Source organism: Ictalurus punctatus, chromosome 4 (genome assembly GCF_001660625.3).
Source record: "Ictalurus punctatus breed USDA103 chromosome 4, Coco_2.0, whole genome shotgun sequence".
NCBI classification, from domain to species: Eukaryota; Metazoa; Chordata; class Actinopteri; order Siluriformes; family Ictaluridae; genus Ictalurus; species Ictalurus punctatus.
The window spans coordinates 9,125,001-9,148,532 of record NC_071284.1 but is presented as its reverse complement, the minus strand read 5'-3'; the positions used below and the strand labels follow the sequence as shown (position 1 = coordinate 9,148,532).

Sequence of the window (23,532 nt, the reverse complement as noted above, 5' to 3'; positions counted from 1 at the left end):
GCCTTAATGCATTTAAAGCAAATTAATAATCATGAAACACTTACTTTTTGTTGCAATTGAGCAAAATCCCGGTGTGGCTCCTATCTCAGTATGTGAGTGTCACCATCAGGGTGTTATTCACTATATTTTCGACCAGCGCCGGACCGCATCTCTTCCGCCGTGGCCTCTATGTTTCCTGGGTGAATTGTCCGGCTCGGTGCTGCTCGTTCCCAAGCGCCGAAGCAGCGACAAGCCGGACACTTCACCCAAGATAGGAACTACACTGGGATTTTGCTCGATTGCAACAAAAAGTGAGTTTCATTATTATTGCTTTTATTATTATTATTATTATTATTATTATTATTATTATTATTATTTGCTTTAAACCTGCTAAGATCCTAAGCTAAGCTAATCTAATTGGTTACTGCTGCAATGGCACTGCTTCTGCTCGTGAGCACGGGTGGTTACGGATCACGTGCTCGCTACTGTCTTCACTCCCATTGGTAGTCGCTGCACCAAGTCGCTCCAAATTTGCATAAAGTTAAACGTTTTTAAACTTTCAAAGTCGCTGGACACGCCCACATCTGTTTTCCAATGGTCACCGTCGCCTGAAGTCCCCAGCGCTTATTGAAAATGAACGATCTCCAATGAGTGGCTGTATGTGTGAACGTATCTTAAGGGGGAATAGTGAGGCTCTGATTTATGAAATGCTTTTGAGTGCAAATGGTGCAGAGTCGATGCTGTGCTTGAATTGAATTGTACTGAGAAACTATTTGAGGTTGTCTATTTGTGACCAGTCACTTCTCGAAGTTGATGTGTTGGAAGCAGGAAAAATGGGCAAGTGTTTTAATGTTATGGTTGATCGGTGTGGGTATAAATTGGGAAGTGCTTTAATATGAAACAAACAGTGAAGTGGTGTAATGGCATTACCACCCCAAATCTAATACCAACACACCCTGACATGCTTTATTTATGCTTGTATACCACAGTGATTTGACAACACTAGCAATTATTCTTTATTAAAGAATAAAATGTCTGCAAATAGTTACGTTTAATGTCGAGGAAATCCAGTAAAACAACCTAGTCCCTGTTTTCGCTTGTAACAGCTATTAACAGTCGTTCCCTCACCAGCGTCTTTCCTTTCTTTTTACGTTAATAAGACAAAAAAATTGTCAAGAACTTGTCATGTTGCTTGTTACTGAGAAACTGCAAAGCACAACATCGTCTGAAGACATTCCCCTGTTGGAAATCTTACTTACAGCTTTACTCCTGATTGTTACAAAGCACTGATGCTGGAGACGTCTTCAAAAACGATAAATAAATGTCTCCTCACACAAAACCTGTGATTTCCCTTACATTCGGAAGTTATTGTCGGTTATAGAAATTAATCAACCTTTTTTGACCAACCAGAACTGAGAATTCGACACTGCTGTGGTGTAAATAAGCTTTCCAAATGGTCTATTGGCTGTTGAGGGGTCAGTTTAAAGAAACCGGCCAAAAACAACCAAGATTTCTTTCGCAACCGAAATATTTTCATGTCGTTATCTTTTGAGAGGAAGTTTAGAGAACTCCTTTCACCTGCTTCCCTGATGTTTTCTCTTCCATCTCATATCTTGGGATATAGATCTACTTTGCCGCTGTTGCTACAGCAACAGCAGTCAGTCTTATCATGTGACCTTGCTGAGAAGGAGAAAGCGGTGCTGAGGTTCATGACGTCATTGTTTTCTGACAGAGAAAGTGTGTGGTAATATGATTTACGGCACAGTAAGGCCTCTCCAGTCTGGTATCGGTAGAGTAGGCTCGAGGATCTTCCTCCTAAAAGGGAGAGTCGGTGTGGAACAAAGCAACGAGACAAAAGAGGACAAAAGAACTGGAGCTTAAACATCAAAGCTGCGAACATGGATATAATAGTGTTTTCTTCTCATTCAAACAAACTGACAAGATCCCCTAGAGAGAAGAGTCATTGAGGACTTTGGAGCAGCTAGCGCTCTGATGTGAGTGTCTCTAGGCAAACATGAGCAAACATTATTTATTTTGATTTGTGAAGTTTTCTATTGAACTACATGATAGGGATGCATAATATGGCATTTGTTAATCATTTCTAAAGTATTGGTATTGCAGAGCTCAGTAATGTCTTAACGTATCACTAAATGTTTTATTGTGTATTCTGGGATCATGCCGAATAATCTCAGACATTCCAGTGGGTGTGTTGTGGGGGTTTTGATGAATCACAACATTCACATGAGCCAACAAAAGGAAATAATTTGGTCAAGATAATACAGGCCAATATTTAACCATGTGACTGGAGGAGGCTGAGTTAGCTATAAGGCACGTTAAAATCTAAATGTAATTGCACTGTAGTACTTTATCCATCTTATGCATCTTATGCTTATGGAATAGCATCATATCAGTCAGTCCTACATAATATATTACCATAGATTTCTTCCGTATATAATCTACTGTATAAGCTCATCCCTGATCTCTGCACTGCTAGTCCATGTTTGTTTTTCTCTCTACTTTCCTACCCTTGGGAGTGACACAAACTGAATCTCTCTCTCTCTCTCTCTCTCTCTCTCTCTCTCGCTCTCTCTCTCTCTCTCTCTCTTTCTCGCTTATGAAATCAATTTAGTATTCAATTACATTCTAATACTAATGAGTTGATAAAATTATACACACAGTGAACATTTATGAAAATAGTGCACAATATCTTAATTTAATCAGAAACCAATTTTCTTACCCAAAGTAGTGTTTTGTGGTTGCTGATATTTTGCGTAAATATACTGTGTATACATTAAACTGTATCCTAACAGGCTTTCTTTCTATATACGGTCAAACATTATGGTATTTATAGAGCCATGCAGTTGACTATATGGCTAATTGTCATTAGAAATTCAGCCTTTTGGTTAATTTAGACACCTGTATAATACACAAAAGTTTGAACACCTGACCATCACACACCCACATGTGGTTCTTCCCCAAACTGTTGCCACAAAGCTGGAAGCACGGAATTGTCTAGGATGTCTTTGTACGCCGTAGTATTAAGATTTCACTGGAAGTAAGGGGTTCAAACATGTTCCAGGATGACAATGCCCCTGTGCACAATGCGAGGTCCAAACAGACATGGTTTGGTAAGTTGGAGTGGAAGAACTCGAGTGTTGTGCACAGAGCCCTGACCTCAATCCCACTGAACACTTTTGGGATGAACTTGAACGCAGACTGCATCCCAAGCCTTCTCATCAGTGCCTGACCTCACTAATGTTCCCCTCCACCTATCAGCCATGCTCCAAAATCTTATGGAAATATTTCCTAGAAGTGTGGAGGTTATTATAACAGTAAAAAGGGTAATAAATCTGGAATGAGACTTTTTTGAGACAAGCCTATAAGGATTTGATTGGTCATGTGTCCACATACTTTTGACCATATAGTGTATTAATAATTTGATCTTGGTGTTAAAGCTCATTAGGCTACACAGTGCGTAATATAATATATACACTAGTTTAGCACTAGTTTTTTTGTTTTTTTTTTATAAAGTGCCAAGACGGTTTATTCCTGACTATACCTATGATTTTCTATATCCTTTTTAAAATTTTTATATATATATATATATATGGTTGTTTTACTATTGTGGAACCATAATGTTCTGTGGTTTTTCCAGTATAATTAATCAAGTTAAGCCAAGCTTCAACATTAGCCTGACATGGAGCAGAATCATATCTTGCCATAGGAGCTGAGCAGCACTTTGTCTTAGTTAGCTTCCTTTGTCCTGAATTTTAGGCAAGTTAGCCTAAGGCAAGTTAGCCTAGGACACGTTTTCTTCTTTTTTAAAAATATTTCATTCAAAAGTTTATTTCTAAACTCGTTTATTTATTTATTATTTCAAAATGTTCTTTCATTATATATGCCCTAAATGACACATTTATTCAGTTATTCAGGCATTTACTACTTCAAGCAACACAATCATGTCATGTAGCCAAAACATTTAGGATTTGTTACATTTCAGTAGACTTACATGAGGTAACACATACACATATTAAAATATTAATATGAAATAGTATTTAAAGCTGCAGTACGGAACTTTTTTTGTTGTTGTTAAAAATGAACAAAAATCAATCATTGAGCAAGTGCATAAAAAAAAAAAAAAAATCAGCATTCAAAACTACTTACCTACCAGATTTGCAATGGTAAGCTTATCATAATGATTTATAATTTGAGCTGTCGGGTCAGATTTCGCGGGAAACATCAGTTGACGTAATTCGTGACGTCATTCATCTTTGTGTGGTTTTGTCATGTCCGTAAACAGAAAGAAGACTCGGTTACTATATCGCATGTGTGGGGGCTGAGGATGGTGGAGTGTTTGTAGCTTGTCCTTAGAAGAGTTGCTTAGAATTTAAGCTTGCCATCTAGATAGTTCTGTATAGGATCATCGTTGACATCTGGGGAACCATCTGTTATAAAGACCAAAAAACCTCGAATCACGGCGAGTCTGCAGTCAAAAAGGGAACGCGACAGAGCCCATGTTAAAACGAGAATAAATATCGGCATGGCTTTTAAGAGGTAGCGACCACGAGATCTGAAGACTGATGTAGAGATGGCTTTTTTTTAAAAAAAATGCTAAACAGGTAAGATATTTCACTGGTTCAATAGGTAGCTAACTAACATTAGTGCACTTGTTCACTTAAGTCAGCTAGGTATTGAGTTTCCTATGGTTTTTATTTTGTTTGTTTTATTATGGTCAGTGTTGTAAATTGCACTTATTTTCTGCTAGCTATGAGAGAGCAATTCATCTCTATTCTACGCCACCTCCATTGTCATGTATTGGAACTAATATACAACCCAAATGAATATCTCAGTGTCGCCAACTATCGCGAGACAAATACTCAACTGCAGCTTCGAAAACAAGCTCAGAATTATTCTAGCCTGTTACAGACTCAGTAAATGAGCCTGCAACATATTAAACTGAAACCACTCGCAGTTTGAAAAGCAAAAACTTTATTAAATTTATTTAATTTAAAAAAAAACAAAAAACGGCAAACGGCGACAAAGCTTATAGGGAGGACAGGCACTATCCACTCATCTCTCATCACCTGTGAGCAGAATATGACTGGAGAGATGGAAAAAGTAGATTACATGAGTATGTTATGCTTGTGTTTTATTATAACCTGTAATAATTGTGGGAGGGAATATTCACTACAGCACAGAAATTATTGTGAGGCTGTGAGTAGACGGTGTTGATGCATTGGGGAAAATAGCACCATAAAAAACCCACAAGATTTTCCTAAGAAGTAACAATATTTTTAAAAGCATTTTGCCGTGCGCTCGCAAAGAAACATACAAAGCTTGTGTCCGTTTCCTCCTACATGTATCATCATCATCTGAGCCTTAGTACATGAAGGAACTGACGTGGTTGGCTTGCTGTGCAGTCTATTCAGACATAGTTTTATTCTGGCCTATTTTTAGCGTAGGGTATGACATACTGTCTTCAGAAAGCTAGAAAATGCATGACCATGTGAAGGAGAGAGAGTGCGAGAGAGGTGCTTGTAGTTGGTACGTAATGGACGGCAGATGAATGACTTTACACATCCGCTTTGACTCACTGCATCATTCACTCCATATAATCATTCAGCTCTTATAGTGTTCTGCTGAGACCGATCACGTCTGCACAAGTCTCTCTCAGACTGAAATGATGTCCGTGTGTGTTTTTCTCTTTTACCTGATATAATCCAGAGTGTCAATCCGTAAACTATCTTATACCACGGTGCTGTCGAATTCTCGAATCGGATTGGTCGGAAGGTATTGATTCATTTTCTGTTGTCGCCTGCAAGGCAAATCTATATTAATGTGCTCGTCCTAACACGTTATTGTTTCTATAGTGACAGCTGTATGAATTATAGGGAATTGTATGGTGTAAGGAGATGTCTGTTTAACAGTTATGGAAGGAGTCTCCAGCGTCAGCACTTTAGAACAATCTGTAAGATTTCTGTGATTGGAAAATAGTCAACTTTGGCCTGGCATTGAGCCACATCACACCACCACATTGTTGATTACTGTCCTATCTGAGCATGCCTCGTTGTGTTTTAATCTTTTCACGATGAAAACATCTTTCGCTACTGGATCCACAGGGAACATAAGACACACTATGCACACCGAATCTCAGAAATGTAACATGCCCAGAACGTCATGTGTCGCTCCGGGCCAAAAGGAACCGCACACCCTTTCTGTGTGAAGCGAAGGAGCTGGATATAGACCTGTTTCCAATTATAGCATGCCCCCGTTCTGGAAGTGCTCAGCAAATAAAGAAAGGGGTTTGGGTAGCAGGCCGATACTGTAACTTAGGCTGGAGATATTTCATCGTGACATGGCACTTCCTGTGTTCTGAACCCTGCTGTGTGAGGGCATTGCACCTGGAGCACACTTCATGATTATAACCTCCCTTCAGAGTAGCTCTGTGTCTTTCTCATGATCAAAGCCTTCCTTCTAATCTGGAGCTGCACCAGTTTGCTTTATGGGCATTGACGACATTTTTAAGACCAAATTGCAGACTCAGAAAGTCAAGGGTTGTGAAAATGTTGCCTGCACTTATGGCATAAGCTCTGAGAACAGAAACTAATCTCCATAGGGTTATAAATGATTCATGTTTTTGTTCGTTAAACTGGCATTAAAACCTCTGTAGTGTTCATGATCCTGACACACTTCTGCTGCTATCTCACCTTGCAGATCTGCCTGAGTCATACACTAACGGTCAAAAGTTTATACACTCATTCTTTATTTTTCTTTTCCACATTTTAGAATAATAATAAAGTCATCAAAACTCTGGAGTAACACAAATGGAACTATGGGAATTATACTGTGATTAAAAAAAAATCAAAAATAATTTAGTATTTTAGCATCTTCAAAGTAGATGCCCTTTCTGTCTAGAATTTCCAGAAATGTATTCTTGGCATTTTCTCAACCGATTTCTTGAGGAATTTCCCTGAGACGCTTTTTAAACAGTATTAAAGTAGTTCCCACCTACGCTGGACACTTATTGGCTGCTTTTCTGAATATTTCGCTCCAAGTCATCTGTAAATAAAATGTTAGTTTTCTAATGAAACAAATGAATATGTTGGCACGATTATATTTTGGTCTACAACACCGATGGCAAACATTTAATCATACACCTTCAGATCAAAAGGTTTTTAAATTCATGAGAGACATTTCAGTCAAGTGTCTCCAAACTTTTGACCAGTAGTGTACTTCTGCTTGGAGCTTCTGTATACAAGGCTCACTTTTTGCTGTTGTGGATGGTCCCACATGGACAGCATAACACGACACAGCCTCCTGAAATGCTGTACTCTTGCTTCGGTGGATAACTGTCTCTGCAATCGTACAGACGGTCATCCGAGGAGTCTCATCCTGTACATCCTTTAAACACATTTAGTTCTGTTTGACTTTGTACGTGTGAACTTGAATGATTTATAATCCCGCTATCTGGTCAATAGGATTTGAATTGGGTTCCTCTCACGTTCTGTTCATGTCGTCTCAGGGAGTTCTTGCTTCATCTGATTTCTGTAAAATTGCTTTGTGTCATTGTCTACTGTTGAAAGCCCTATACAAATAAAATTGAACTGAATGCAATGTTCTATCAAATGGGTTTGTGCGATGTGTATTCATGATGGAATATTTTTGATAGAAAAACGCAATATTTTCACCTAAAGCTGGCCAATGTGAGACCAGAGTGAATAATCATACAGTTTAAACGATGTGTTTGATACAAACCATGTGTTAAGTGTTAGTATTTGGGAATTATGCAGAGAGTGGTAGTGTTTAAAGATAACCTGAAATCAAAATTGCCTTCTTTCCTTCTTTTTTAACTTCATACTTAGCTTGTTAGCTCATGACCGTTGTCAGAGTATGCATGATTAATCTGTACTAATCACATCAAAATACCAAATTATTCCTTGTCTACAGTCTTCCAGTGAACTTTTTCCTGCCTCTAAAATGATTTCATATCATGGTTGACTTGCCCCTAATCCTGCTATCACAAATCAAAACAAATGTCAATTAAAATGAATGTAAAAAACACTCTCTCCCCCAGCTTGGTTCATGAGTTGTTTGTAATGCGGGGGAGATACCCTTGGAGATATCCCAATATGCGATCTGACATGCACACATGGATCAAATCAGGCAGAAAATAGGTTAATACACATTGTTCTTTTTGTGTGTTTATTTCTTGAGAAATAGAAGAGAGAAGCTCGAATGTACTGCGAATGTCCAATATAAACCCAACTTTAACCCGGTGCGCGCGGTTTACAAAACCGAGGGTACGGATTGCAAAACCGAGGGTACGGTTTACAAAACTGAGGGCACGGTTTACACATGGCTGTATTTTTTTTTCTTCTTACCTGACACTAGGGGCGGCTCCGTAGACTTAACTCAAGGAAATCCGATTTATTATTTTTTTTGCCTTAACAGATCACAAATAGTGACCTAGAAATAGTGCAGAATATGGAATATTCAAGATATTGAACAGTTCCTTTTATTGTTTTAAGTCTTTAAAAAATTTTAAAACTTTAAATGAATTTCTAAAACTTTAAATGAAAAATAAATAAATAAATAAATCCCAGATTTTTGGTGTGGTCTGAGACGTTGGGTATCACCGGGTTGTAATGCTGATGCTCCATACGGATGCAGATCGGTTCTTTATTCTGCCTTTAAGAATGCCAACCCACTGCAGTCTCTTCAGCCTGACAGCAGGTGACGTGAGAGGGGGGTCACTAGCTAATATGCAATATCCTGTCTTTCAGAAAGAAATGATAGGCTTTTTGTGTATAAAATGCTAAAAATGTAGTCTAGCTAGTTGTGGCGAGAGTCACTTCCATGTTTCTGTCTGTTCAACTTTTCACCCCCCCCCCCCCCCCACCTAAGCACAATGAAGACTGGTTATATGGTTTAATGACACAATGAAATGAATCAGTTCCTTGTAGTTGCTCTGTCTTTCAAGGAACACATGGAGGAACACTGAAAAAGAAACTTTCCCCAGAGATTATGGAGAGTTTTGCATTTGGGGGAAAATTAATGTTTTTATTAATTAATAGCAACTTTCCCCAAGCTCTTTAAATAGCAGCTTTACAGAAATCCACACATAGATTTAGATTTATTGTTAATGAGCAAGCTAGAGGTGACGGTGGCAGGAAAAAAAACTTCATGAAACGGCATGAGGAAGAAACCTTGAGAGGAACCAGACTCAAAAGGGCACCGGTCCTCTTCTGGGTGACACCTGATAGTGTGAATATGAGTCAAAGTTGACGCTTTGGCTATAAGTTTCTAGTGTCTATGTGAAATTATCCACTGGACAATGAATCAGGCTTGAGGGTAAACTTGAGTGATTTAAGCAAGTGCTCTCCAAGTGAGAACATCTATAGTGCCATCCACAGCAATTTCACAGCAAACTTTATCTTCGCCATGTGGGGCCATCTTCAGCAACAGCAATTGATTCTTAGGTGAAGGAGGACCAAGGAAAAACAGAGCATCAGGATGTTTCACTCACCATTTTGAGTTAATGTTTTTGCAAGCTGTGTATATCGTGAGGGTGATTGATGTGACAAATTCATATGCCAATTATATAGGTATATAGGCTTGCTCACAAACTACCATCAATACAGTACTACATTTAAAGAAAGTATGTACAATGATTTAGATAATGTATACAAAAATGCATTGATTTAATTTTTTTTCTATTTTAAAAAGAGAAGAACAAAATTACAAATCTGTAAAAATGTTAACATTTAAGAATTTTGAAGATTAACTACAAAATTTCAGCACAAATCAGCTGCTTCCAGTCACTTTGTAAAATAAAAGAGAGCCTTTTTTTATTATAAAAAAAGACTGTGATATTCACATCCCACAAAAGCACATTTTCTGAAACAATATTTATGACATTTATAATTTATTGTGATATCACTATTATCATCATATCACCCAGCCCTATTGCATCATTGAGCTACGCAAATCTCTTGTGTTGCATAATATCTGTAACTTTTATTTGTTTATTTATTTTAAAATGTATTCTCACTAATTTAATAATTAGACTAATTCCCAGCAACCAGTCAGGTCTCTCCTATCATACAACACCTACCAACCCGGGAGGATGAATATTATGGTGTGCTTTTTCCAACACTCTGAGACATGTGGTCGTCAACCTCATCTTTTCAAACTGCTGCTCCTGCTACATCATGAGATGGCGTAACACACTCTGAGACGTGCTCTCTGACCCCTTCTGCATGCGTGAGCTCACAGACACCCATGATTGGCTAATGATGGATAGGGCAGAAAGACAGCATGCCATCTGACCCACTGACATCACCAAACTATTGCATTGTTCTTTTGTGTTGCTTTTCCAGGCTTTTACTTCAGCTTCTTTGAATTATTAGTTTTTCCCTTCAATTGTTGGGGGTTTCTCCTCTTCAGGAGGTGAATTGCTGCTCAATTGGGTTAAGGTCTGGTGATTGAATTGCCAGTCTAAAACCTTCCACTTTCCCCCCTTTGTTAAGTTGGCAGTGTGTTTTGGAACGTTGTGTTACTGCATGATGAAGTTCCTCCCAATTAAATTGGATAGATTCCCTATAAATTGGAAGACAGATTAAAAAATAAATAATAATATAATAAAGATTAGTGAGCCTGTTCCAGAAGCAGCCATGCAAGCCCAACCCATGACACTACGTCCACCATGTTTCACAGACGATCTAGTATGTTTTGGATCCTTTCTTTCTCCACACTTTGGCCTTTCCATCACTTTGGTAGAGGTTAATCTTGGTTCCAAAACTTTTGTGGCTCACCTCTGCATTTCTTTGCGAATTCCAATCTGTCTTTCTGATTCTTACTGCTGATGAGTGGTTTGCATCTTGTGATATGGCCTCTATATTTCTGCTCTCAAAGTCTTCAAATGGTGGATTGTGATACCTTCACAATTGTATCAGTTGTGAAAACAAAACGAGTGAAAACCCTCCTTATGTGTGGTTATTACCACCTTTGTGTATTTGACTTTTGCTCCATTTAATTACTTCGGCACACTGTGGTTTCTGTGTAAGCGAAGTACACAAAGCTTACAGAGAAAGTGTATGTTTCGGACAGATTACTTTATTAGCATGTAGTGTACAGTATATTGTACCTCTAACAAGCTCAGTACTACGGCAGTATGACAGTCTGATAGATTAAATATTTTCCTTCTGAGACATAGCAGGCTACGTTACTCTCTACATGACTAACTTAAGCACAATAGCAGTTCGACAGCAGCATATCTTTTCCAATGAACGCCTTTTGAAATTACTATAACCCATACCTTTTACAAATTTTACAAAATTTTGTCCTTTTTGGTCATTTTTTTAGCCACCTGGCAGGGGCAGAATCTGGGTGGAGGCTTTGCTGGTGCTGCACTTCCAGAGAGCAGGGGTCAGGTAGTGGAACGAGTGTGTTTGTACAGCAGAGCAGAGTTGGCAGTCTCTCAGGTCGTCTTTCTCTCTAACCCACAACCTGCTTACTCTTTCATCCCGCTCTGTACCACTTTTTCCATGGGGTGGAGATTTCCTTGGAAGAAACCACACCTTGAGTGTGTGTGTATATATCTGGTTGTGTATCTTGGAGGTTGTTAATAAGAGGTTATAATGTGACTGTCCTTGGCATTTACCAGCTTTTAATATAAACTTTCAAAGAGCCTGTAGTGTGTTTTCTCAATTTCCTGGCTACTTCGGAAGTATTGCCATTTTTGCTCTGTAAATTTTATGCTTTGGCCAGCCAAAAGCGTTTAATATCCTTATTGACTAAATTGACTACTGACTTAATCTATGATAGTTATACAGATGGATCACTTCAAAGAGTGGTGATGTTCTGTGACTGTTGCTGCTTATACATAATATTAGCATTCACTCCTAATTAGCTTTAGTAAGAGTAAGTTATAGCTTGCATGCTAATGGAGAATTTAAACTATAGGTCCTGTATATATCGTGGTGAGATACATAAGATTACATTTTGTCATCATTTGGAAATTGATACTACTTTGTCATATATTGCTAGCACATCTATGAGTAATTATTTTCTGCAGCAATAATCTAGCTAGTTTTGTTGTGGGACGTACAGTTACGTCTAGCTAACAAGATTAGCAAGGTTTCTGCAATTTTGGATAAATATTAAACTAATGATACATGTTTTGAAATGATGAATGATAAAATTTCAACTAATTCTGTTTTCTCATTGTAAGAACAACTAGTAGCTTTCCTTTTGTCACTCCTCATGAAATGAACCAGCATTCGAAATTAAGTAAGTAATAATAGCTTGCACGCTAAAAAAAAAAAAAGAATCTAAACACTAGGTCCTGTATTGCTGTAGTGGTGAGGTGGAAGAGATATTAAGTTTTAGCATGATAAAACTGATATTTTTCTATCCTATATTCAAACCCATATGGGAATGTTAGCTAGCTGCTAGCAAAGGTAATAAAAGACATGAGCTGACTGGTTAATGAGGTTTTTGTTAGCTAGCTAATTAATCTACAGGTGTCCCAAAGGTCTCCATACTAAGGGGAAATTAACACTTTTTAGCAATATGTCTTCCAAACATTTTCACACTTGGTTTTTTATATATATATATATATATATATATATATATATGTGTGTGTGTGTGTGTGTGTGTGTGTGTGTGTGTGTGTGTGTGTATGTATATGTATTTTTTATTTTTTTTCAGATAGCCTTTAAGAATGCATTTGACAAAAGAACGTACTGAAATCATTCTCATGGCTGGCTCAGGAAGCTGTCGCATGGTTACGATGGACTAAAACAGGAAACATGGCAAGCACATCACACACGACACTGTTGCCAAATTATTAACAAATTCAAAAAGACTTCAACTGAGAAGTGGACGTCCATGAACATCCACTGACGAAGGCATAACCGACGTGTTGCTGGCAAACATAGTCCCCTATGTATGGAGACTTTTGGGACACACTGTATTTTAAGAATAGGTTATGTCCCACTACATTTGTGGAGCACTAGTCTTGCCTAGTTTTCTGTAATGGATTTTTGGTCAGTGTAAAACTGGACTGTTCATTATTAACTAGAAATGGCTGAGGTAGGAGAAACAGCATGTTAAAAAGTAACATCTCCAAGGCCCTTTTGAGGCGGAAGAACTGTGGTTTGTTTCTGTGGTCCATTTCTGTAATAGACTGGCTCATGTATATTTATCATCTTTCCTCTTTCTATCTGAGATTTTATCAAGGTTTATTACCTCAGCCCAAAAGGCTATGGGTCTGCTATGTAATGCTATGGGTGTAATGTTAGTGATTAACACAAGCACAGAGATCTAAAGAATTTGGATGAGCCAGGTGAAACAGTTGAAAGTATAAACGATTCACAGCAGAACTTTTGGACAATATCAAATTATGCATGTTTCTTTCCTTTCAAACCTCATTTATATCACAGGGCAGCTGTACACACTCAGAGGAAAGCGCTCTGTCCTCTTCCTCATACATGAGCCCCGAGAGCCCTGGGATTGGCTAGTTCCACTGTGATTGCTGTGATTGACAGGGGAGAGTAATGTCATCCTGCCACCTAGAAAACACGACCAGTTTTGCTCTCTTGGACTTACAGATTTCAATGCATTCATCTCCCAACGATGGGATGAATGCTTGTCTGTTGCGGCTCAGAAGTTTGGGCTATTTGTGTTGTTGTTTTTATGGTTATATAGTGCAGGACTCATGAGATTATAAATGCTTTTGTAGATGCATGATGTAAAATAACAAAAGACTAGATAGACCAGAGACGCACAGAGAAGTAGCCTCTGTACAATCGGCCATGAAATTACACGCCTTTGAAGTTCCAAAGAAAGGAAAACAAGATGGTCAATTACAGTGGAAATATCTTGAACTCTGAATTTCCTGCTATTGTTCAGTGGACATAAATTGAACTCTGATTTTGATTACACACTTTTTTTTTTGGTATGCCCCCTGTCAGACCGAATAAATTAATAGCAGTTTCTTCATAGCTCTCACTCTGTAAATGTTGTTTTCTGCCCTTTATTTATTTATTTATTTATTTATTTATTTATTTATTTATTTATCTATTTATCTATTTATTTAAAAAAAAATTATTATTTATTTTTTAAATCAAAGTTAAGTGCTGGAACAGTTCCTAATTTCTTATGTTGGACTGACTTCAAAAATATTCCTTCATGATGAGTTCCTCCTCTAACAAGCGCCTGGTGGATATGAATAGACCTTGTTTTTTTTTTCCCCACTTCCTTTTTCAGGATGAAGATGTCTGAAGTGGGGAGTTGAACCAGACTCCGACTAAGCAGGTCTGGGGAAGTCTCATAGTCCACTGTGTGGGGTGAGGGACCATGGGAGATGGAGGAGTTGGTGCAGCGAGAGAGGGGGTCAATCAGTCACACGTTCTCTTTGACCGCTTCGTTCAGGCCACCACCTGTAAGGGGACCCTTAAAGCCTTTCAGGAATTATGCGACTTCCTTGAACTCAGGCCCAGTGAGTATCGAGTCTTCTACCACAAGCTCAAGTCCAAGCTCAACTACTGGAAGGCGAAAGCACTCTGGGCCAAGCTAGACAAACGTGCCAGCCACAAGGAGTACAAGAAAGGCAGAGCTTGTGTTAACTCTAAGGTATGATATATGAATTTCATAAGGCCATGGCATTATTTGCAGTGACATGTATACACGGTTATTACCCTACACTAGCAAGTGACGAAGCGACAGGCAGCCATACATTTTCTGTGTACTTGTGTGGCGCAGAGCCACGGTTCCATCAAGTGACTCAGAGACCGAATGACATTTGAGTCAATATTTTTATCAGATCTATGCAAATTATGTATGATGCAGTAAAGTGAAAAAAAAAAAAATGATCGGCTCAAATGATTCTTTGGGCTAATCCTATGGTGTGTGTGGTACAATTACGGGTTACATAAACAAGTTGACTAATAAATTCACTAGTTACTGCTGTGACTAGTTGGGCAGTAAGGAGATGCAGGTAGATGGTGAAGAAAGCATACTACTTATACTTTCTTAGTCTTAAACTAGACTAGAAGAAGACTGTTCTTGTGTTCACTGCACAAGACTGTGCTGGGAAAAGCCTTTCTTACATTTTCTTTTGCTTCAATGGACAATTGTGTCCATTTAATGGTCAAAAAGTGTAGTGTTTTTTGTTTGTTTGTTTGTTTGTTTTTTTACTTCCGCCAATAGAAATTTCTCCCGCAGTTATTTTTGTTGTCATTTAAAGCAAAAAAAAAAAAAAAAGGAAATAAAAATCTTGCAGGGTGGCAAACTGAATTCCATTGTGATCAGCACTGTGTGAAAGAGCACTTTTGGAGCCACAGGACTGATCTCTCCTAGCCAATCCCACTCTAATCCTGACTGGCTTTTGGATGCTTCTGAGGAAGAATTTGGCAGAACGTGGCACAAAAAGCTCCCAGACGCTGCTGTAGACAGTGTATCCTTTATCCATCATTAAAAGCTATGAGGAGCTTGCACCCTGCAGTGATTTCAACTTGGCCTCTGGCTCGTCTACACGAGTACATTTTAAGAATTGGTATGTTTTTAAATAGTATAACATGATACACAGATGTATTATTTTGCACTTTTATTGCACTGATTTATTTACTTTCGCCATTAACAGTGTGACACAAATGCGGAAATAACACAGCATAAAAAAAAAAACAATGATGTCCTAAAACAGTTTTGCTTTATCTATGAAAAAGGTGGCTAGAATAATTTTTTGAATTACTGACCAGCTATTAAAATTTAGTAATCATGCAACCCCTGCTTGCAGTTAGATCCCATTTAACCGGTTGCTAGACGCCAACAATAGACAAACTACAAGCGAAACCGACAATTTCTCACTTGCTAGTGTGAATGTAGGATTAATTCCCAGACCAGAAAATCTCATGTTCCTCTTGTGTACCTTTTGCGCGTGTTTATACAGTGTCTGATCATCGGAGCAGGACCATGTGGCCTGCGCACGGCTATAGAACTTGCCTTTCTGGGAGCCAAGGTGGTCCTGTTGGAGAAGAGAGACGCGTTCTCCCGCAACAATGTCCTCCACCTGTGGCCTTTCACCATTCAGGATCTGCGGGGCCTCGGCGCAAAAAAGTTCCATGGAAAATTCTGTGCCGGCTCCATAGACCATATCAGTGAGTAGATGGATTTTTCTATCCCATATTCAAACCCATATGGGAATGTTAGCTAGCTACTAGCAAAGTTAATAAAAGACATAAGCTGACTGGTTAGTGAGGTTTTTGTTAGCTAGCTAATTAATCTAAAGGGTCTCCCAAAAGTCTCCATACATAGGGGATTTATAGGTAACACTCAACAACATCTGGAAAATGGCATGAGTTGGGTTTATGCTGATGTGCTTTGGTATTGCTCTCTGCAGGTATTCGTCAGCTGCAGTTGATGCTGCTGAAAATGGCTCTGCTCTTGGGTATCGAGATCCATGTCAATGTGGAGTTTAAAGGCCTCATCGAGCCACCACAAGATCAAGAGAATGAGAGTAAAATGGCCTTTTTCATTTTCTATTCCAAGCCTGATAGCAATTCCACTTGTTCCTTATCATTTAATTGAAATGCCACTGTGATCCACTCTATTACCACATTACACACTTCACAGCTTGCACCTTAAGGCTGTACCACAGTTTCCCAAACTGTGTAATGTATTATCTTCAGGGATAGGCTGGAGAGCTGAAGTCCATCCTAAAACACACCCTGTTAGTGAGCTGGAGTTTGATGTCATCATCGGGGCAGATGGGAGGAGAAACACATTGTCAGGTAAACCACGCGATTTTCTATAAGCCTCCTTTCTCATGTTGGTCTTGATACGCCTGAGGGTCCCATTAGCTGAGTCTCTGCGCGTAATCGCACAGCTTTGCTGCTAATCTGCTGAATAAGTTAAACGGTCATTATTCTAGTGATTATGCTGCTAAATTAACGGGAAAAACAGCTTATAACAGATTTGGGGCTTTTCTCACATATTTATCTGGTTTTGCCGTTTGAGAATTCTCACAATCATGATTCAATGCCACAGTGGTTCTTGGCTCTGGTTCTGAGATTCTGCTGAGGATACTTTCCTATCTTAGAACAGTTAACAAGAGGCACTCAGTGGGAGAAACATTATCTGGATTTCTCTCTAGAAAATAAGCATTATAGAACTAAAGAGTCTTTGTGGAACTGCTGTTGAGTCTGAGTCTGACCGTTCAGCTACTGCATACTCTGTTGTTTTTTTTCTCCCCAGGATTCAGAAGGAAAGAGTTCAGGGGCAAGCTGGCCATCGCCATCACGGCCAACTTTATTAACCGCAACACTACAGCCGAGGCCAAAGTGGAGGAAATCAGCGGGGTGGCCTTCATCTTCAACCAGAAGTTCTTTCAGGATCTAAGGGAAGCCACTGGTATGGGAACGTTTTGTAACATTTGATGCTTTTGCATTGTCAGCACTTTGGCTTAACAATTAAAGAGAAGACAACACTGACTCATCTAGCTTTTCCCCCCTTAAACCCAAAGTCCTTTTCGCATACGTGGCAGCCTGAGAAAACTTACCAAGTGGTGAATTTTTTATTTATTTATTTATTTTAGCATTTTCTTCTGTACAGTGTTGAAAACTATGGCATTTCCTGAATTTTAAATGTATCTCAACCACAAGTGTCTCAGGTGGTAGAGTGGGTTGTCCACTAATCGTAGGGTTGGGGGTTCGATTCCCGGCCTACACGACTCCACATGCCGACGTGTCCTTGGGCAAGACACCGAACCCCAAATTGCTCACTATGGCAAGCTAACGCCTTGCATGGCAGCTCTGCTACCATTGGGGGTGTGTGTGTATGTGTGTGTGTGTGTGTGAATGGGTGAATGAGAACCAGTGTAAAGCGCTTTGTAGATTGAGGTTAAAAAAGCGCTATATAAGTGTAGACCATTTACCATTTACAAGTAAGTTACATCAGACTAAAATCTAGTTGCCCTATTCAAACCCCCACCCCCCAAAGTGAAGCAGAGAAAAGTTCATTTAAAGATTCCATTACAACTATAGTGCAGGAACATCAGACATTTTCACAGCTGGTATTTGATTAAAAACTGAATTAATTACGGTTATGTCTGTGGCATGTTGCCATCCAACAACTTGATCAAAGCATGGCACTCAGCGTGAGAGGAAATCACACTTACCTAGTGAGGTTTTGGCAGACTGTAGGCAGACTGAATTTATTAAACTCACTTTTACACCAACATGATATTTGCAGGAACGTAACACTGTTTCACTCTATAGTATAGTAAGCTGTGGATAAGTAATGACTCCTAATTTTACTGTAATCTGGTGTCATGCTGAAGAGGATGAGTTCCCTTTTGAGTCTGGTTCCACTGAGGTTTCTTCCTCATGTCGTCTCAGAGAGTGTTTCTCGATCTGGATTCCTGTAACGCTGCCTGGCAGCGGTGTCCATTGTAAGCACTATATAAATAAAATTTCATTTAATTAAAGATTAAACTAAATAGAAACCTTTCAACTTTATTTTGGTGAAATATATTTACATTTTTTCTTCAAAAAAAACAAAACAAACAAGCCAAAAAAAAAAAGTTTTGGCCAAAAAAGATTTTTGGTGGATTGCCAGAATTCTGTTGCAGTGACATCTGATGGTTGTTCCAGATAAAGCCAGATAAAGTGCTTCCTTTGTACTTACAGACCATTAATTATAAGTCACACGTGTTTTGTCTGTTCCACGGATGCTATGCAGTGTGCATTGTGTGTTCGTCATGTTACTGAAAGACTTACTATAGATATAATATAAATCAACAGAGCTTTGATTTTTGTGGGCATGGAGGCTTCGTGGTTAGCACATTTGCCTCACATCTCCAGGGTTGGGGGTTCGATTCCTGCCTCTGCCCTGTGTGTGTATTGAGTTTGCATGTTCTCACCGTGCTTTGGGGTTTCCTCCGGGTACTCTGGTTTACTCCCTCAGTCCAAAGATATGCGTTGTAGGCTGACTGGCATGTCAAATTATCCATAGTGTGTGTGATTGTGCCCTGCGATGGGTTGGCCTCCCGTCCAGGTTATCCCTCGCCTTGGTACCCCGAGTCCCCTGGTATAGGCTCTAGGTTCTCTGTGACCCTGTGTAGGATGGATGGATAAATATGATTTTTTAAAATAAAAATGACTAATTCATTAGAGACATTGAGCCATGTAAAAAGGTTCCTGTGTAAAATAAATCAATAAATAAATATTTGTTTAGTTAAAAACTTAATGGATATTTTGAGCCAAACAGAATGCGTACAGGCCTAACAGCACCAGAAAACTGAAGGGAATCTATGGTGGAATTATGCACTGAAGTTGTTCATCAGTGTGGTTAGCAGTTGCCTGCCTGTCTGCCCCTGTCCTTGTGCTGACAGTTTTGTGCTGAGTTGGCATTGGCTAAAGAGCCTTTTGCTTTTGTTTCGCCAGTCGTGTAATCGCTACTGTTGGTTTCAGTCTATCATACAATGTGTGTGAGAGACTGGTTTGGTTTTCCTAATGGGCTATCATTATGTCTGCAAGGGGAAACTAGTGATGTTCTTTCTTTCTCCTTTTTTTTTTTCCCACTCAGCCTTTTTTCTCACCTTTGGTTAATTTGCCTCTCCAGGGATTGATCTGGAAAACATTGTCTACTATAAAGATGACACGCACTACTTTGTGATGACTGCCAAGAAGCAGAGTCTGTTGGAGAAGGGTGTCATTTTGCACGTGAGTGATCATGGGGATTTACCCGGCGCACAATCTGTCTACTCCATATTGTCTCCTTTTCTATACTCTTGTTGTATAATAATCATTAAGTTTAGTAACTCCTCCTTTTTCTCAGCCTCTCTGCTGCTTCCACATTTGGTGTAGAATGAATGATTTTGTTTCATGTGTAATGATCAGGTGTGTTCAGACAAGTTTTTTTGCTTTAAACTGTTAAAAACTGTAATACAATATAATATAATATAATATAATATAATTCCATAGGAGCACATGTACACAGCGTTGTGGAAGCCCAGGAATACTTAAAGTGACTTAGAAATCCAATGTCTAGGATAAAACTAACTGTCTGTTTAGAGAGGTGGTAATGGCTTGTACGTGATGAGGCTGATGCTGTTGTCAGCTGAGCAAAACCAGTTATAGCAACATGAGAAACAGTTCACCCATGCCTCCCAAAGCCTCTCACTTATTTTTTATATATATATATATATATATATATATATATATATATATATACACACACACATACACATATACACGCACACATACACATATACACACACACATACACATATCCACACATATATATAAGCAATTTGAAAATCATTGCAGTCTGTTTTATTTACATTTTACACAGCGTTCCCAACTTTTTTGGAATTGGGCTTGTATGCTAATCTAAATACACTGAATGAGTTTAACATAGAATGGGCTCATTTATTTCAGCAATAACACTGATCACATGAGTGAGATCTGATGTTTCATAGCTGACTGGATTGCATTGAAACATTGTGGAAACCATTTTGTGCTGTCAGTTCAGAACTGCATATGATATTGTGTTTTTTCTGGCTATATTTTAGGATTATGTGGACACAGAGATGCTTCTATCCAGGTCTAACGTGGACCAAGCTGCTTTGCTGTCCTATGCCAGAGAGGCAGCTGACTTCTCCACCAATCACCAGCTGCCCAAGCTGGACTTCGCAATCAACCATTACGGGCAGCCTGATGTGGCCATGTTTGACTTCACGTGCATGTACGCCTCGGAAAATGCAGCGTTGGTGCGCCAACGCAACGGCCACCAGCTGCTTGTAGCTCTGGTTGGAGACAGCCTTCTGGAGGTGAGAGAAAAGGACATGCATGACATTGAACATTTTTTTTTCAGAGTATTTTTAAAACAGATAAGAAAAATGTGTGCTTTACGCAGCCATTCTGGCCAATGGGGACGGGCATTGCACGAGGCTTTCTGGCAGCCATGGACTCTGCATGGATGGTGAGAAGCTGGGCACAGGGCGCGACTCCTCTTGAGGTGTTGGCTGAGAGGTGAGGCACTCATTTCACTGCATTGGCACTTGTGTTGCACAAAGTACCAGAACTTTTAGCACCAGGGATGTGGATCTGTGGACCCATTGCCCAGGATTCAGCATCAAAGATTCCAGTCATTTAATTCTTCATATCAGTGTAAGATTGCCATTAATAGGAACTAATGCTGCATCACCTAAAGCTCGTAACTCAGAAAATCCAAATAAAACGCGTCTCAACTTCTCCAAAAGTTGAGAAGGTGGTCTTGAACCCAGAATTCAGCAGATGACGTCATATGACCATGGCAAATAAAGTACCACATCTACATTTGAAAGAGATTTCAGTAGTAGTATTTGCTTTAGATCAGTCAACGTTGAAATGCATTAGATAAAGTTATAACCCTGGTCCAACAGTTTGTGGTTTTGAGAAGGTAAATACATCCTGGTTAGATTCTTGCTAGATCAGGAGCTTTTGGTGTTTGGACACAAAACAGAAGACAAACTTCCATGGAGGTGTTCGTGTTTTTTCCTTTGAAGCTCAAACACACGGAGGTTGGAAATGATGTAACTTCCCAAGTCGAAAACCACATAGTTTTGGGGCTTGCAGCACTGTTTTTTGCTGATTACACACCAGACACCATGCAACATGTTCCTCCATAATCATTGGCATATGCTAAAAACAATCATTTTACCTCTCTTAAATGTACCAGCATGATATATACAGAAATCCTTAAATGTTTTGTGATCATGTGGGATTTAACTTCAGAGGTTTTTAGTACATTAATAATATTCAGTGCCATATTTTTTTCATCAGTAGTAGTCACTTTTAGTATTGTCATTGTACCTATTTTAGTCTCTCAGATGGAAAATAAACTAGAACCAAAACCCAAGATCCTGTTTGGGCCAGTTCTGCAATTCTTTCCAAATGTGCAGTGTAAAAAGTCTTTTCTAGTGAATGAATTAACTTTTATAATTTTGTTACTGTTTCGTGGGTTGTGTTGTGATTCTATTTAAAACTGTGTTCTATAAAGTGCCTGTAATTTTATGTGTTGTTTACCTTAGAAGATCTCCATAGCAAACTTAATGCAATCTGTGAAAGTACCAATGCTAATTAATGCCTCAAGCATGTCTGCATCATGAGCTTGTAAAACACATACTGCCCTAGTCATTTTTCCCGCCCTATCTGCCTCATTACATCTCATTACAAAATCCTGAGTCACTAATGGTCTGTGTTTAATAGGATTGACCCCTTGTCCTGTGCTATTGTAACCACAATTGCCTCTCTTAGGGAGAGCATATATCGTCTGCTCCCACAAACCACTCCAGAGAACGTGAGTAAGAACTACAGTCAGTACACGTTGGATCCCACAACACGTTACCCCAACATCAGTCTGCACCTTCTCCGGCCCAATCAGGTGAGACAGCTGTGTGTGGGGTGGGGGGGGGCATACATCTGTCAAAATTAAGAAGAATGAAGTCTCATATTCTATTCTCCATAACGTAAAGGTACGGCATCTCATAGACACTGGGGAGACCAGGGAAATCCGCATCGACATGGAGAACGTGGTCAACTCTTCGACTCCCAAACTGATGAGGAATGGTGTGCCGTTTTTATATATTATATTGTCGTGTGTGTCCGAGTTAACAGGATAGTCTTCGCTCTGATTTTTTGCAACTTCTTTTGCAGTGTTTATTTGGGTTTGAAAGCATCTACGTCTGTATAAACTAACAGAATGTATTTCACAAAAAAACGCCAAAATGGCATTCCTAACCACAATTCAAATCCTCCCACCTATAGGATTTCCAAATACCTTTCCATAAGTAAATAAATAATGCATTGATTTGTTTTCCTTCCCATGGATATTGACCTTATTATATGACTAACGGTGATCTGTTTGATGATGAGAGCTTTTCCCAGAACAATGGCTAATTGAGATGCACTTTTTAACAATTTTCCCCCCCAGAGTCTGTAGCGCGTTCCAGCAAGCTGCTAAACTGGTGTCAGAGGCAGACGGATGGCTATAGAGGGGTAATCGTGTCTGATCTCACTATGTCATGGAAGAGTGGCTTGGCTTTGTGTGCCCTTATCCATCGCTACAGGCCAGACCTCATGTGAGTGCGCTGTTCTCCAGAATATCCCTGTTTCCTGTGAGGGGGGGCGGATCTTTGTGGGGACAAGACTTGTTTTGTAGTATGATATCTACTGTATCATATGGTATGCTGAAATGGGGTCATGGTCCCCACATTTAAGACACGATTCTGTATGAAAAGCTCACTGTTGAAAGTCACTACTTTGTTAGTCAAACTGAGTTGTGACATAATGGAAAAGCAGTTAGCAAATAATGTTTAGTGTAATTACAGTGTAATTTTAGTCAAACAATCCTAGAGATTGTTCTTAGAAACTTACCAGTACGTATTAGAGAAATGTTGATATTTTCAAAAGTGTTGTCTAGGGCTGCAACTAACGATTATTTTTCATAATCTATAATTTATTTTTTTCCGATTAATCGCATGGGGGCAAACTTTCAGGTTAGTAAAAA

At 39.1% G+C, this 23,532-nt stretch overlaps 1 protein-coding gene across 35 annotated transcripts in view; it reads left to right on the top strand.

The window, feature by feature from the left end:
• The window catches only part of mical3a (microtubule associated monooxygenase, calponin and LIM domain containing 3a), a 110,475-nt gene that overhangs the window by 37,416 nt on the left and 49,527 nt on the right, over positions 1 to 23,532 (top strand). For all 35 annotated transcript variants that reach the window (XR_008393869.1, XR_008393871.1, XR_008393872.1 and 32 more), the window contains 11 exons: positions 14,251 to 14,616; positions 15,932 to 16,139; positions 16,382 to 16,498; positions 16,671 to 16,772; positions 17,236 to 17,391; positions 19,603 to 19,703; positions 20,555 to 20,812; positions 20,899 to 21,014; positions 22,281 to 22,407; positions 22,499 to 22,592; positions 22,957 to 23,104. Coding sequence is in view for 31 of the 35 variants with exons in the window: in XM_053677912.1 (XP_053533887.1) it covers positions 14,341 to 14,616; positions 15,932 to 16,139; positions 16,382 to 16,498; positions 16,671 to 16,772; positions 17,236 to 17,391; positions 19,603 to 19,703; positions 20,555 to 20,812; positions 20,899 to 21,014; positions 22,281 to 22,407; positions 22,499 to 22,592; positions 22,957 to 23,104 (1,703 nt within the window). In the remaining 4 variants the exon portion in view is untranslated. The remainder of the gene's footprint in view (positions 1 to 14,250; positions 14,617 to 15,931; positions 16,140 to 16,381; positions 16,499 to 16,670; positions 16,773 to 17,235; positions 17,392 to 19,602; positions 19,704 to 20,554; positions 20,813 to 20,898; positions 21,015 to 22,280; positions 22,408 to 22,498; positions 22,593 to 22,956; positions 23,105 to 23,532) is intronic.